Source organism: Paramisgurnus dabryanus, chromosome 23, assembly GCF_030506205.2.
Source record: "Paramisgurnus dabryanus chromosome 23, PD_genome_1.1, whole genome shotgun sequence".
NCBI lineage: Eukaryota > Metazoa > Chordata > Actinopteri > Cypriniformes > Cobitidae > Paramisgurnus > Paramisgurnus dabryanus.
The window spans coordinates 28,124,719-28,139,107 of record NC_133359.1 but is presented as its reverse complement, the minus strand read 5'-3'; the positions used below and the strand labels follow the sequence as shown (position 1 = coordinate 28,139,107).

General features: G+C 35.6%; 1 protein-coding gene across 1 annotated transcript in view; it reads left to right on the top strand.

Annotated features, from left to right (window-relative positions):
* Positions 1-11,973, top strand: part of itga6b (integrin, alpha 6b) — a 47,641-nt gene extending 35,668 nt beyond the window's left edge. Inside the window, exons 16-26 of the mRNA XM_065291179.2 lie at positions 46-129; positions 238-317; positions 567-644; positions 743-845; positions 995-1,168; positions 1,503-1,598; positions 1,700-1,810; positions 1,958-2,056; positions 3,158-3,283; positions 5,597-5,699; positions 9,258-11,973. Of these exons, the coding sequence (XP_065147251.1) occupies positions 46-129; positions 238-317; positions 567-644; positions 743-845; positions 995-1,168; positions 1,503-1,598; positions 1,700-1,810; positions 1,958-2,056; positions 3,158-3,283; positions 5,597-5,671 (1,026 nt within the window). The 3' untranslated portion in view covers positions 5,672-5,699; positions 9,258-11,973. The remainder of the gene's footprint in view (positions 1-45; positions 130-237; positions 318-566; positions 645-742; positions 846-994; positions 1,169-1,502; positions 1,599-1,699; positions 1,811-1,957; positions 2,057-3,157; positions 3,284-5,596; positions 5,700-9,257) is intronic.
* The last annotated feature ends 2,416 nt before the right edge of the window (positions 11,974-14,389 follow it).

The following is a 14,389-nucleotide window of genomic DNA, read 5'->3' as shown; positions in this document are numbered from 1 at the left end:
TTTCTCATCTAGTTGGTTATCAAATCTGGTTTTAAATCTGTACAGGATAAACCGATCACCTGTCATGCCAATCAGAATGGGTCACAAGCTGATTGTGGGCTTGGAAATCCTTTCAAAAGAGATGCTGAGGTGAATATTTAAAGTATATATTGCACTACAAAATATCTATAACTTTGTAATTTAAGCTATATAAAAGAGTCTGTTTTGATTTTCAGTGTTGATTTTAATTTCTTTCAGACAACTTTTTACATCATTCTGAGCATGGGGGGAATTTCTTTAGATACAACAGAAATCGAAATTGACCTTGTTCTAAAAACGTGAGTAGTGTCATAGCTTAGTCAAAGGTAAACAAAGAAAGTGCATGAACATGTTTGGTTATCATTTATTTATTTTTCCTTATTTCTATACAGTACTGCTTTTCGTATGTTTCTTCTGTTTATTGTTAAATGTATTTTCTGCTGTGGAAAGCTGCTGCGCAACAATGCAACATTTTGAAAAGTGCGATTGAAATAAATTTGAATGGAATTTTCAATGGTGACATTTATTTTTATATTTTTTAATTGTAGGACAAGTAATCAGAAGCAGGTGTCATCGGTAAAAGCCAAAGCCATAGTTAAGATCCAACTTATGTTGTCCCTCTCAGGGTAAGCGTGTCACGTATTATGTTATTTTGCAAGAAAGCTGCATTATCAATACAATATTTGTAATATATTCGTACACCGTCATCATATGTCATCTACAGGGTAGCTAAGCCATCTCAGGTTTTCTTTTCTGGAGAAGTTAAAGGAGAAAGTGCCATGAAGTTGGCAACTGATGTTGGCAGTCCAGTCGACTTTGAATTCAGGGTAATTGTTACTGTAGATTTTCTAACACAAACCTTGCCAGCAATCTATTGGCTAAATTGCATTTTAAAGTTGCATTTCAATTACTCATGGTAAAATTTAGAGGCAGTTGCCTGATGATGTACTGATCCTGTTACTTATTTGACTGACAGGTTACAAACTTGGGCAGACCTCTTAAATCATTTGGCACTGCATCTATGATTATTCATTGGCCTAAGCATAATATTCAAGATAAGTATCTACTTTACCTCATGAAGATGACATCAACCGGCTTAGAGAGTGTCAGCTGCTCCAATCAAAATGAGGTCAACCCTCTTGGACTGAAGGTAGCCCAAATATTTCAAGAGCTCAGATGCAAAACCCTCTAAATGTTTTCTTGTAAATAATCTTTTAATCAGACTCTTAATGGATTCTGCCAACCATCGACATTTCTGAATGACCTCCGAACAGGAATTGAAACAAAAGTATTTGATGAATGTATAATACGTGTCGAGAGCATCCAGTTAATATCATCTCTTTTTTGTCGGAGGTGGCGTTTAGCAGCTTTTGCATCTGAGCTCCTCATATCCTAACTACAGTGGAATCAGGTGTTTTGTTTATATCTTGTAAATAAACGTATAGAGGAATCATTTGATTGTGCATTGCTTTACGGTTATTTAGGAACCTTCTCGAGCTAAGCGTGAAATTGCGGACGGGACTTCAGCAAAAGAAGGAACAGCTTCTGCTTTTACTGACAAGAGGAAATTCACAGTTTTGGTAAAATCCTCCTAACATGATGAATACAATTCTCTTAAGTGCAGATTTTTCCATTGATAGTCAGCCTCTTTTTTGTAAACATTGGCTTTTTGTGTCCGTAGTCCTGTGGTGATGGGGCAAACTGTATATCATTTAAATGTCCTCTAATGGGAATGGACAGTAATGCTGTTGTTAGCCTGAGAGCTTATCTTTGGAACAGTACCTTCCTGGAGGTGAGCACTTTCTCTGTGTTATTGCAGATTATTGATATGAGAAATGTATATTTTTGTAAGTGACAGTCATAAAATAGTCAGTAACGTATTTACCAATTACTGCCAGTCATGAAGTGAACATTTGCTAAGTAATATTGTTTCCTACAGGACTATTCAGATCTGAACTACATTGATATCATTGTCAGGGCATCACTGGATTTTAAGTCTCCAGCTACAAATGTACAGCTGAAGAATGAAGCTACACAGGTAAGCTTAGCTACACTACACAACAGTTACTGGACGACTCAACAATTGTTGCAAAAAGTCTGAGCCAATCTGCAGATTTTTTCAGATTTAAATCTTTTACTTTAGAATTCAATCCAGTAGGAAATCAAAACAACTTTGATATTTTCAGCTGATTTTTATGAGGCGCCAAGTAGGAAATAAATCATACTTCACTTCAGTGCTTGAAGTGGGGAAAGTTCCAGAATTTTTTTTAGAAAAATAAAATAAAAATAGAGAAGTGAGTACCGGCTCCACGGGACCCAGCTAATTTTGTCCTCAGTTTCCATGGTGGCCCCACCATCCATTAGCTCAGATAGGCTGGTGATGGGCCCTTACTGGGCTTCATATAGGTTAACCAGGTAGCTTGCATTTGGTGTCTACAGGTGTTTGTCTACATGGGTTACAGAACAGGACCTTGACACTTGTATTCTTCATGCTTTACTTTATTAAGCAAGGATTTTTATTACATAAGAACTAGCTGGTTCCCATCGCTAACCCATGTAGGCACCAAATGGGAGCTACCTGGTTAACCCATATGGGCCCTATATAGAGCCCATCAAGGACCCATTATCAGCCCATCCGGGCTAATGTGGGGGACCACCATGAAAACTGAGGACTAAATTAGCTGGGTCCCAGTTGGGGAACCCATGTGGGCCCCATATATCAGCCCAGGTTCACACTCTTTTGTGCTCCACTGGGTGTGTTGGCCGGGTGGTGTGGTGTGTTTTTGCACAAACATTATTATTTTTTATTTTTTTTTATTAAGTAATTCAAGTTAAAACGACAAAAACCTTACAAGAACCAGAAAATTTAAAAACGGTGCCTCCCAATCACCCTCAGTTCACCATATATTTCTCATTAATGAGATTTCATTTAACCTTTTCAAAATGAAAGGTTCAATGAGTAAACATATCCTTTACAAAATAGTCAGCCTTCCAATGTAGAATACTTCTTAATTTAATTTGAATGTTTCTCCTTTTATAAAAGTCTTATGCTGCTTATTGACCATTAACCATTTTAAATTTATGTTTGATTAAATTGCAAGTCAACATGTTGTCATGTTGTAAATGCGTCATGTTTCAGATCCGTGTTACTGTGTTTCCGGAACGTAAATCAGCACAGTATGGTGGTCTGCCCTGGTGGGTCATACTGGTGGCCATTTTATTAGGACTCCTCTTACTGGGTCTTCTGGTCTTTCTGCTCTGGAAGGTAGGATCACATGACATTATCTTTCACTACCTAGAACTATGTTTACGATTACCCTTCAACATTTGAAATCTTATTTTTTTTTAACATGACCAAGTATTGCAAACTGAATAGAAAAGATTTATTACAACGTTTCGATCTTTCGATCTTCTTCAGGCATCAAAACATCTATTCCATCTATTTCAATAGATGTTTTGATGCCTGAAGAAGATCGAAAGATCGAAACGTTGTAATAAATCTTTTCTATTTTTGCAAGTGGATAGTGTGCGGGACCTCTCCTTTTTATCAGTCTATATTTGGACTTTCGAGTCCTTTTTCCTACGCACCTATCGCACACCAGAGGTGTAAAGAGTAGCTGAAAGCCATACTTGAGTAAAAGTACAAATTCCTTACTGTAAAAATTACTCCACTACAAGTTACAAGTCACCAATTTAAATACGACTTGAGTAAAAGTATTAAAGTAACCCAATTTAAAAGTACTCAAGTATTTTTACTCGTACTGAATGTTGGCTCAAAGATGCACTAGTCCTCAACACAAAGAGACATTGTAGGTCTGGGCAGTGAAAACTAAGAAAGTTTATTTATGAGGTTTTATTTCCTAATATAGAAAAGAAATCAAACACCTCAAAATTTTGACCTGGCAGAACAAACACAGATTAAACATAGTCATAGTCTTCTTTTGACTAAATTTTTATTTAGTTTTAGTCATATTTTTGTCATCTGAATTGATTTAGTTTTTTGTCTAATTTTATTCATCTAAATGCCATGAGATTTTAGTCTAGAAATCTAAATTACATTTAATTTAAACCCATTTAATTTTAGTCTAGTGTCATTGTGTACTTCAATGTGCCATGCTGAAAAATATATAGCCTAACTTTGTGATATAAATATATGGTAACAATTTACAGTGGGGTTCATTGGTTAATATTAGTTAGCTACATTGGTTAACATGAACTGATAATGAGCTGCACTTATACAGCATTTATTCATCTTTGTTAATATTAATTTCAACAATTACTAATACTTTATTAAAATCTTGTTAACATTAGTTAATGCACTCTGAACTAACATGAACAAACAATTAAAGCTTACATTTTTATTAACTAACATTAACAAAGATGAATAAATGATGTAACAAATGTATTGCTCATGGTTTGTTCAAGTTGGTTAATACATTAACTACTGTTAACTAATGAACCTTGTTGTAAAGTGTTACCAAATATTCTTATATAGGCCTATCCCAAAAAAGATATAATTTTTATATTTAGAAAATTCCAGTAAACTAAAATTACACTAACAGAAATATGATAATGCATATTAAAAACGTGAAGTTGTTCATTTGAAAGATTAATTGTAAACACATGTAGTACGTAACACCATCTCACATTAAGTGCACTACATTTCTTCCGTCATGCATCCCTCTTACAGTAAATACATTACAGCATACTTGATTAAATGTGAGGACAGTAAAATTGTACACTTATTATCAATCTTATAATGTACTTAAGTTAATCGGGCAATCAGTACAGGACCTCGCTGGTTTATTTTGGCTTATATAGTAAGTTATATCAAGTTATGTACAAGCTCAGGTTAGCTGATAAGGTAGCATCAGAGTATATAAACATTTGTGCTTGCCTTTGAGTTGCGGGATGACCCTCCTGCAATCGCGCATCACTTCTGTTTTGATTGTAGCATCACATGTTTAACAAAGGGTCCCTTGACTGAAGCAAATGTGATATGCATCCATATGTTTGCTCTTTATCTCTTCTCTCAGACCAGACGCGAACTTTTCTCTACAGTTTATGACATACGCAGCACGCAGATGTCCCACTACGGTGGCTCAACGCAAGCCATTCAGCATTTGACATCAAAGTACCGCGAGAGCAGACTTCTCCATATGCATTTGATTCGCTCTCGCAGTACTTTGATTTCATACGATTGCTCTGCGCAGAGCCAAATGAAGTCCCTCAGTTGTGTGTGTCCGTGTAACCTCGCGACCACAGATTCTATCCATCATCACCCTCTGACACTTTCGTCTCATTTTTATTTGACGAATAAACAATGTAGCGAGTAACGTTAAGTGTCATTTCAAATGTAGTGGAGTAAAGAGTACAAATACCCAATCAAAAATGTAATTGAGTAGAGAGTAAAAGTTGCCTATATTTTTGATACTCAGTATAAGTACAAAGTAGCCCAAAAAATACTTAAGTACAGTAACGAAGTACATTTGCTCGAGTACTTTACACCTCTGTCGCACACAGGTGTGCGACGTTTGTGTGATTGAAGTATTGCAAACAAAATCTTTTCCCTTTTTAGTGTGGGTTTTTCGGCAAAAACAACAAAGACCCAGATAATGCACCCGAAAAAGAGAGACTGACTTCAGATGCCTAGAGAGAGACCTCCCTACCTCTCTCTTAGGGTAAAAAACACATATATAAATGATTTGCATGCTTGGAGCATGAACAGTTGAATTAACACATTCTAACCCACTTTAAACTGAAGCTCATGCTGTCTGTCAGTGTCGATTTGTGGTAATGGTTGAAGTGGCTTTTTGGCATTTTCTGAGCTATGCTCATACATAATCATCAAAATGCTACAAGAAAAGCAAACAAATCATGTAAAAAGGTTTACAGACTTAAGCAGCATCAGGGTTAAACGACTCAATCAGCTGTGTCTCAATCAGCTCCCTTTTTTCAGTAGTCAGGGCACTGATCAGGAAGTCGGCCATTTTAAGGGCTGTCTCAATCACTGAATTCTTCCACTGCATTGAAACATTTGAAGAGTTTGGTTCCAAAATGTGAATTATAATTTTGTCAAAACATGTTTTTTGTTATGTTTTTATTGTGTTTTATTGTGCTACTTTGCTGTATTTTTTAATTAATTACCCTTGAATCAAAACAAACCAACTGCAGTTTGATTGATATGAATTGGAATGCACAAATCGAAAAACAAGATTTTATAAAAAACTGAGTTATCTCGTTTTGGAACCCAACTCTTCATTTGTTCCCTAAAAATCGCTACAGTGCAATACAAAAACCAGTGGAAATCATCGCTAGACAGGAAAGGAACCACAATCTACTTTATATTTAAAGTGCCCATCTTATGACTGCTTTTCCACAAGTTATATAGGTGTATGAGTTCCCTAAAGCATATTTCAAAAGTTGTTTGCTCGAAATAGCTTGTAGGAAAAGATTGTTACCCATCTCTAGTAGCCTCTGTTTCAGGGCAGTTCAGATTGTGCCGTTTTGAGCTAGTCTTACATATTTATGAGCTGCTGCTCCTTTGATCGCGCCCCACTACTAACGTCATGTGATCGTGCGCATGCTCAGTGGTCTCGTGAGCAGTACAGACCATACTGTGTTATTATTTTATACATTATTATTATTAACGGTTTATGTTGCCAACAGACAAATCATGCAGAAAAGTATCACTAATAAGTACACTACAGGAGAAGAAACTCATGACACACAATGATTCCAGAGTAAATTGTGATGTTACGTTAGCAGTCACAACAATAAACTCGTTTTCCCTGGACAATGCTAACATATTCCCATTATAAAACATTTTCAAACGCATTATTTTCGCAAATTACAGAAATTAAGACCCGGCGGGGGATGTATACTGCTTGTGTACTGATGTATACCAAACTAACCGAGACCGTACGCCCCGGCTTTTCTGACGAGGCGAGCCTCTAATAACTTTACGGTCCGCATAGATATATACACGGTCCGGACCTCCCGCTAGCTTCTAGCAATTAGCACGCTTTTAGCTCTAGCATCATAAATGTAGTATTTTGTGACAGAAGATGACAACATGCAAAATACAACGTGACTTCTTACCTTTTGTGATGAAACAACGCGATCGCGAATCGAATCCAGTCTGTTTCAGATGTGTGAATGATCCATGAAAGTCCAATACATCCAATTACCATTTTTGTCCACAAATGCTTATAATCCGTGAAATATAGATACATAGTCTGTTGTTTACATCAGATTTTGCATGAAGGTCTTATCGCCTACAATCTGAGGACTGTTTGCGTCGTAACACACTGTATATAAGATTACTCCGGGTTCCAATAACCACGCGTTAAAACGTTGTTTTTAAAAGTAGGTGGGAGTATAATCCATAATATCCAAATAGCGCTGTTATTTCCGTGAGAGATGATAACAGCACAGAGGGTCTCATTCAAGTGACTGCTCTATGCTCTCTAGCTACCTGGTGGGTGGAGACCTGCGAGTGGGGTGGTGGGCGGGAAAATTCAAACTGAATGTGACGAAACGGTTTGTTACGTCACAACGGAGCTGAGTTTTAACTAGCGCAATCTGAGACTCAAGGCAGAGGACATTCAGAAACCTGTATCTCACTCAAAACAGCATGGATGGATTTTTTTCCAAGTTTGTATGCGTGTGGGAGCATCAGAGACACAAAATAACACCCCAAAACCCAAAAAAGTGAGTTTTTCATAATATGGGCACTTTAAATGTAATACTCCTCCAAATTTACATTTGATTGAATAGAGAATATTAAAAGTATTTTTCATACGTGTTTAAAAATAAAGTCAGAGATATGTTGGTTTTGCCGGTTGTTGATGAATAACAGCTGTGAATTATCACAACATGCTTAAGAGGTCACATCACATGAAAATAAGTGAACAGCGTTCCAATGTTTGTGAAGTGAGCTAGAGTCCTTACCAGATCCCAATCCTGCATACACGATATACTGATTCATGACGTTGGGAGGGGATTGAGACAGAGCCAAAGTCTGACTGCTAAGCTCTTTGAAGCCTTTAGATGTAGCTTGATTTCTTCTGGCTCCTTGGGTTTTTCATTATCTTTCTTTCTTTGCTTTTTGCACATATAGGGAAGAACCTGGGCAAAAGTAATGCAGTACGAAAGTACCAAAGCAATTTTCTCAGAGCCCTGATTACATTTGCATTACAAACTATGACAGCATGTTTAGCACGCAACCCTTGACAGAGCTGACAATATCACGCTATTTCCCTCGTGTAGGTTCAGAAAGCTTTTTCAAGCAAGAAAAGTGAAGTACTGATGCTGTCTTTTTTCTAATAATGTGTTGTTTTTCTCTTTTCATGTGTTACAGTACTGATCAATCTACAGGTTATTTAGTGCTCTAACACATCCTGAAGTTTGCTTTGTTTTTCAAAATAAAAGTAAATCAGGTTTAAATGTCAGGAGTTCCTGTCGGGACGAAAGTAACACTTGTTAATTCTGTCCAGCTGCTAATATTGTTGCATTATGTTGAGATATGATGCTTATTTAATTATATTTAATTTAAATAGTGTTTAAACTGTTGACATTTTTTTTATTTTCAAAAATTTAAGTTTGTTCTGTCGTGTTGCTTTTGAATCTTAAAATTTACAATGAAAATGTAATTGAATAATTTTTTGCAACAAAAAAGACAAAATATGTTTGCAGTTACATATATACAAGTCAGGTATGTAATAAAAACAAGAGACAAAAAATAAAAATAATACAAATAATAAAAGCAACACAAAAAAAAAAACAACATAAAAATCTATCTTGAACTGTTGTGTCACAGCTGATGAGGTCAAAAGTAACAATGCACTACTTATGTTCAAAGTAAAATTGCACTGAAGTCGTTTTACATTTGATCAAAATTCCACCTGGTATTGAAAAACCACACTTGTGAGTTATTGACCACATCAAAAATATATATCTGTCTAACATATTGTTTATAAAAAAAATACTTTTGCCCTTGCTCTCTCCTAACATTAACCTTTCCTCAGCCAGCTTCTTGTCTTCATTGAATGTACAGTAAATGTCTTAACTGATTGTTTATTTTTTTAATATCATGCTAGGCTTGCTACGTACACTGCAAATTTCACTACATCTTTTTTATACATCTTTGTTTGTGATTTTTACTGTAAATCTTTGCTTTTGAGTTTTTAGGGAATGTTAGCATGATTTGTATATTAATTATCTTTATTTCCGAACAGTGTGGATTTTTCGAACGTGCCAAGTATGATGATAGTGTAACCAAGTTATAATGCTGTGTGAATAAAGAGAGAAGAAAGAGATCATATGCCAGCGAAAGAGGACGGATTCTCTAGAGAAGAAACAATGGATGACTTCATGGAATGAGAGCGAAAGCTACTCATAGCTAATGGCTACCTGATAAGATCCATACTAGAGACACCTGACATAAGTCCTTTAACTATTACTTTTCACACACACACATCCACACTTTATGACCCACCCAAAGTGTGGAACATGCATCCACACTTTATGACCCATCATAGGCACAATATGAAAAAATGTTTGCATTAAAATATCCAAAAACTACTAGGACAGTGTTAATCTCACTTAGATTATCCCAAATGTCATCAATTTACTTTTTTTAAGCAAGTAGGAGTTGCTTGTTTTTAGTGTTATGTCTAGGATATGCTTAGTTTTGCTTTTGCTGCCATAGAAACCATAGGTGTGTGCGTCCGTGTGCCTGCGTGCGTCTGTTGATGTAATTCAATTATAGACACTGGTTTGACATTATTGACATAAATCTTAAAATAAAATGAACATGCATCCACAGAGGTAACATGTTGAGTTTATTTTAAGAAAACTTATTTCAATCATGTGTCTATTATTGAATTACATAAATCCAACAATATTTTTTTAAGTTAGCGCGCAGCTTTGTTGTGGTTTCTATCAAGTCACATGATATTATATTAAAATGTTACCGTTATAAAACTATTTCAGTATGTCATGCATAAACATAATTTGAAAGTTTTGTCAGATCAATTCCTATAGACACTGAAGGTGAAGACTAAGACTCCCATTGTTTTACGCTCTTTAGCAGCATCATCAAGCTGCACATCTGTTGTTCTTTAGTGATCTCTAGAACAACTATTAAGAGATTGTGTTAAAAATCTTTCTTGAAAATAACAAATTTATGATGATCAGACACAATTATTTTTCATTTTATGTCTGTTACATACGACAGTGTATGCATTTATTCAGGGTGCGATTTGCTGGGGGGATGCAGGGATTATCCCCCTCTGGTCTTTATATCAGTGCCTCCTGTTAATTTGTTTGCATTTCCGGTGGGGACAAAATGTATCCCCTATATATTTAATTATCTTTATTTTAGGCTGTTTATAAGTAAAAACGCAAACAAGAGTCAAATAAAATGTCTCCTGTGACAATAACATTAGGTGATAGCGTGAATTCAAGCCCGGATTTTCCAAATATTGCCAACCACTCATAGTCTATTTCAGCGCTAAAACAGCCAAATAATAAATTAAACCGATTCCAAGCAGCATATCATATTTTACAGGTCCGTCACAAAACAAATCTAAGACATATTACCATTGAGATTGAGACAGCAGAAACTACCGTCATTAGAATCAAAGAGAATTTGCAGGATGACACAGGAAAGCAAAAGAGAGGTCAAAAGTCTGTCATTAAACAGACTATTTTCTTAGGTTATATATGTCTAGTTAGAAAAGACATCAGACTATTTATTGTTATATTGAGAGTACGTTGTGCATTGCATTTTTATATTAAATATTATGATTATAAACAAGTGTTTTTGCATGTCTGGTGCAAAGCATAAAGATGGAATGCATCTAGGCATGTACAGTTCAGCTTCTTTGATGGTTTTATTAAGTTTCTGTAACAGAGGCCAGCTAGTCAGTAAAAGTAAACCTCACTCCCCAACCTCAAGAAGTGCTTTAGCAACAGAGATTAGAGCTTATGGCCTTTAGTCTACTTGTAAGAGCGTCCAACTCCAATTTTTTCCCCACAAATCGCACCCTGCACTTATTGCACTGCACTTTAAAATGCTTGATTCTGATTCAAGACATTCCAAGGTTTGTTATTCCAAGATAACAACCACCTGAAACTAATAACACACTGCTGCAAATCATTTTGACAGGTACAGTTTAATATTACACAAAAATAAATATGTCTTTTAATAACACATTATTTGGTATCATTTGTAAATATAATGTCATATACTGTGTGTTCGTGACATTTGAACGTCTTGTCTTATCTAAAAACCGAAAGTAAACAGGTTTTCTTCGAGGAAGGTCTGCTTTTATTAAAAATGAGCAAATAAAATACTTCAAATCAATATGTAATGCTCCATACCTGACTTATTAGGTAAACAGCCGTGTAATAAGCAGGATAATGTACAGGCAGCAGGTTGTTATCATGAAAAAAGCCCCTTTACACACTGATTGTACTGCCTATACATTATCCCTTACCAAAAGTATTTATTCTCAACCAATTTTTCTGTTTTAAAAAAGACCAAAGATTTGTATTTTTTTATTGTTTTAGTACATTAGGCATTTTGTGGGTCAATGCAGTGTTCTTTATTTCCAACTAAAATTGTCAGAATGAAAGTATGAAATGAAATTGTCCGAATGAAAGTGTTCAGGGTTTTGTTTTTAATTCTTTCTATTTTTTAAATGATTGCAGATTTATTTTCTGATTTTGCTGTACTTAAATTAGAATTTATGGAACAGGTTTTAGTAGGTATTTTAATATAATCAGAAGTTTAATACAATTTGGCTAGTAAAAACTGCAAAGTTCCGCTTTTAAGGGTTTGTTTCCCTGTTTTAGGCAATTTGAAAGTATCTGTATATATGTGTTGTTTGTTTGTATTGAGAAAAATGCCTAGAGAAAATTGTTAAATAATAAAACGTTTTAATGCTGTTTGAGTGTAAAGTGACTTTTTTTCAAACTCATCAGTGCTGTAAACCTCTTGGAATGTAATACATTTGTATAGCCTATGGGACGAAACCCAATACTGGCGCAAAATCACATGCCCTTTTCAGTTGTAAAATTACACCTGAGACCTTTTTACATTAGGTAAGGAACCAGATCATGACCCTTTTATGATAGCAATTGCATTACTGCTGTTAAAACAACAGTATGTCTGTTTATAAAAAAAATAAAAAATCTATATCCTGTAGGGATGTAACGGTATTATAAATTTCTTGGTATTGCGGTAGAAGATTTTCCCGGTACCACCGTGGTCACATGATCGGTAAAACGTAAGGTCTTCCGGGCAACACGTGTAGTTTTTTTCCGGTCAAGTAAAGCGAGTGGAGGGACGCGGGAACTACAATTCCCATAATCCCATGCGTGCTACTCTGACGCCTCTTTACAAGTGGACAGGTGTCGTGAGCAATCCAGTCCCCCCGAGCAATTCTGCCCCCCTAGGACCCCAATTGGTACCTAGCAGTAATGCCTGGTCAAAAACTTGTCATCGCGATATCTTGATGCTAATGGCTAATCGAAGCTGCGTTAGTGGTGTAGCAAGCTAGGTACTTTTTACAAAATAGAAGCATACAAAATATTTTTAAAATAAAAGCTTACAAAAATAATATAATTAATGAACTAATATTCATGTTGCAAACACGTGAGCAGCACGTAATGACACACGTAATCGCCTAAAAACCCAATTAATTGCCTTACACAACAAAAACACATTTCAATTTTATGTTATTGATTACTAAGTTATCTGAACGTGAAACATATTTTTTTAAACCTCAGGATTAAAAAAAATGACATTACGTTATTACGGTGAGTGCAACTGGTGTTTGTGTTAAGCTATTTTACCCGATAGCTGTATGCTAAGCTGGTACGTCACGTTAAGCTAATTAAAAAAAATCTAAGAACGAGATTTGGTAGATCTCACCACCTAGAGCATCAGTTATATACTACTATATTAAACGGATAATTTAAAATAGACCAATTGTAATTTTAACAACATTCTAACGATATAAATCATCACGAAATTTTGAAGGAATTGTAATAAGGCGCTACAAAGGCTACCCATGAGGAGTTTTTTCAGCCAATGGAATTACGCGGGGTCCTAGGGGGGCAGAATTGCTCGGGGGGACTGGATTGCTCATGACAGCGGCAATGGCGGAAGCAAAAGAAACACGTATTTTAAATATGATGTGTCGAAAAAGTTCGCGTTCGCTGTGACAAGAAACGAGGAAGGACAAAATGTGATGGACATTCAAAAAACGAGTGAGTAAATCCGTGAATGAGCAGAGTGTGTATGCCGTTTCTCAATTAGAAGGTTGCAGCCTCCTTAGGTCGCATATGCAGGCTGCATCCGTCATTAAACGCCTGGTGTATTTAAGTTAACTGAGTATTACATTCGCAAGTCATAAGCGTGTTACAATAATATACGATTAAATAAGAATAATAGTCAACTTGAAAAATGTTAATATTTTGAAATAAGACGGTCTTCGTTACGTATGCAGCCTACAAATGCGACCCATAGAGGCTGAAGACTTCCGATTGGGAAACGCGCCCCTGTATTAAGTGAGCTGACCTCAGCTCTAAGTCCAGCTACAATAAGTAAGCAATTTTCATTTTTTACTGGGTTGTTTTTGTTTTCAGGAATTGACCCATCTTAAAACCCATCATCTTTTCTTGATTCTACAATCACAACCGTTGCTTTCATAGGAGTACCAAGAATTAGCATTAATTTTAATAATAATTAAAACTAGGTCAATTGAGGGAGTCACTCAATTCTTAAAACCTGACTGATTGGGAGTTGTTTAAAGTCGACAAACTAAAATGAAACTTAATTTTTTTGTCCTTTTTATGAAAATTGTAAACACTTCACTACACTTTGTACATTGTAATGTTCAGTCTTGTTTAATAAACACTTATGGGAGTTTTTCCAAGTCTTCATTTGTTTTTTTTTCTTCCTGCAAATGTTTCAATAATTACCGTACCGTGGGCATCATACCGAAATACTACCGTACCGTGAATTTTTGATACCGTTACATCCCTAATATCCTGTAAAAAACACAACTAGTATTTTTGTGAGCAAACAAACTAGCCCCATAAATAATGCAATCACTTTAAAAAGCTTTTACTAATGATGACTAATACAAGCCAAAAACACTGCCAAATTTAAAGAGATAAGCAAGCATTCGCCAGGTCTTAAACAACCTTACATTATCGATCAAATCTGTTAGAAGTTAATTAGATGCAGAAATAAAATCATTTGCAGTTGTGATATCGTAAACTTTGCATCAGTAGTGAATGCTATGGAGAAAACTCTTCAAAGAATCCCAAAGCCTTTTTGAATAATGCCATTGGT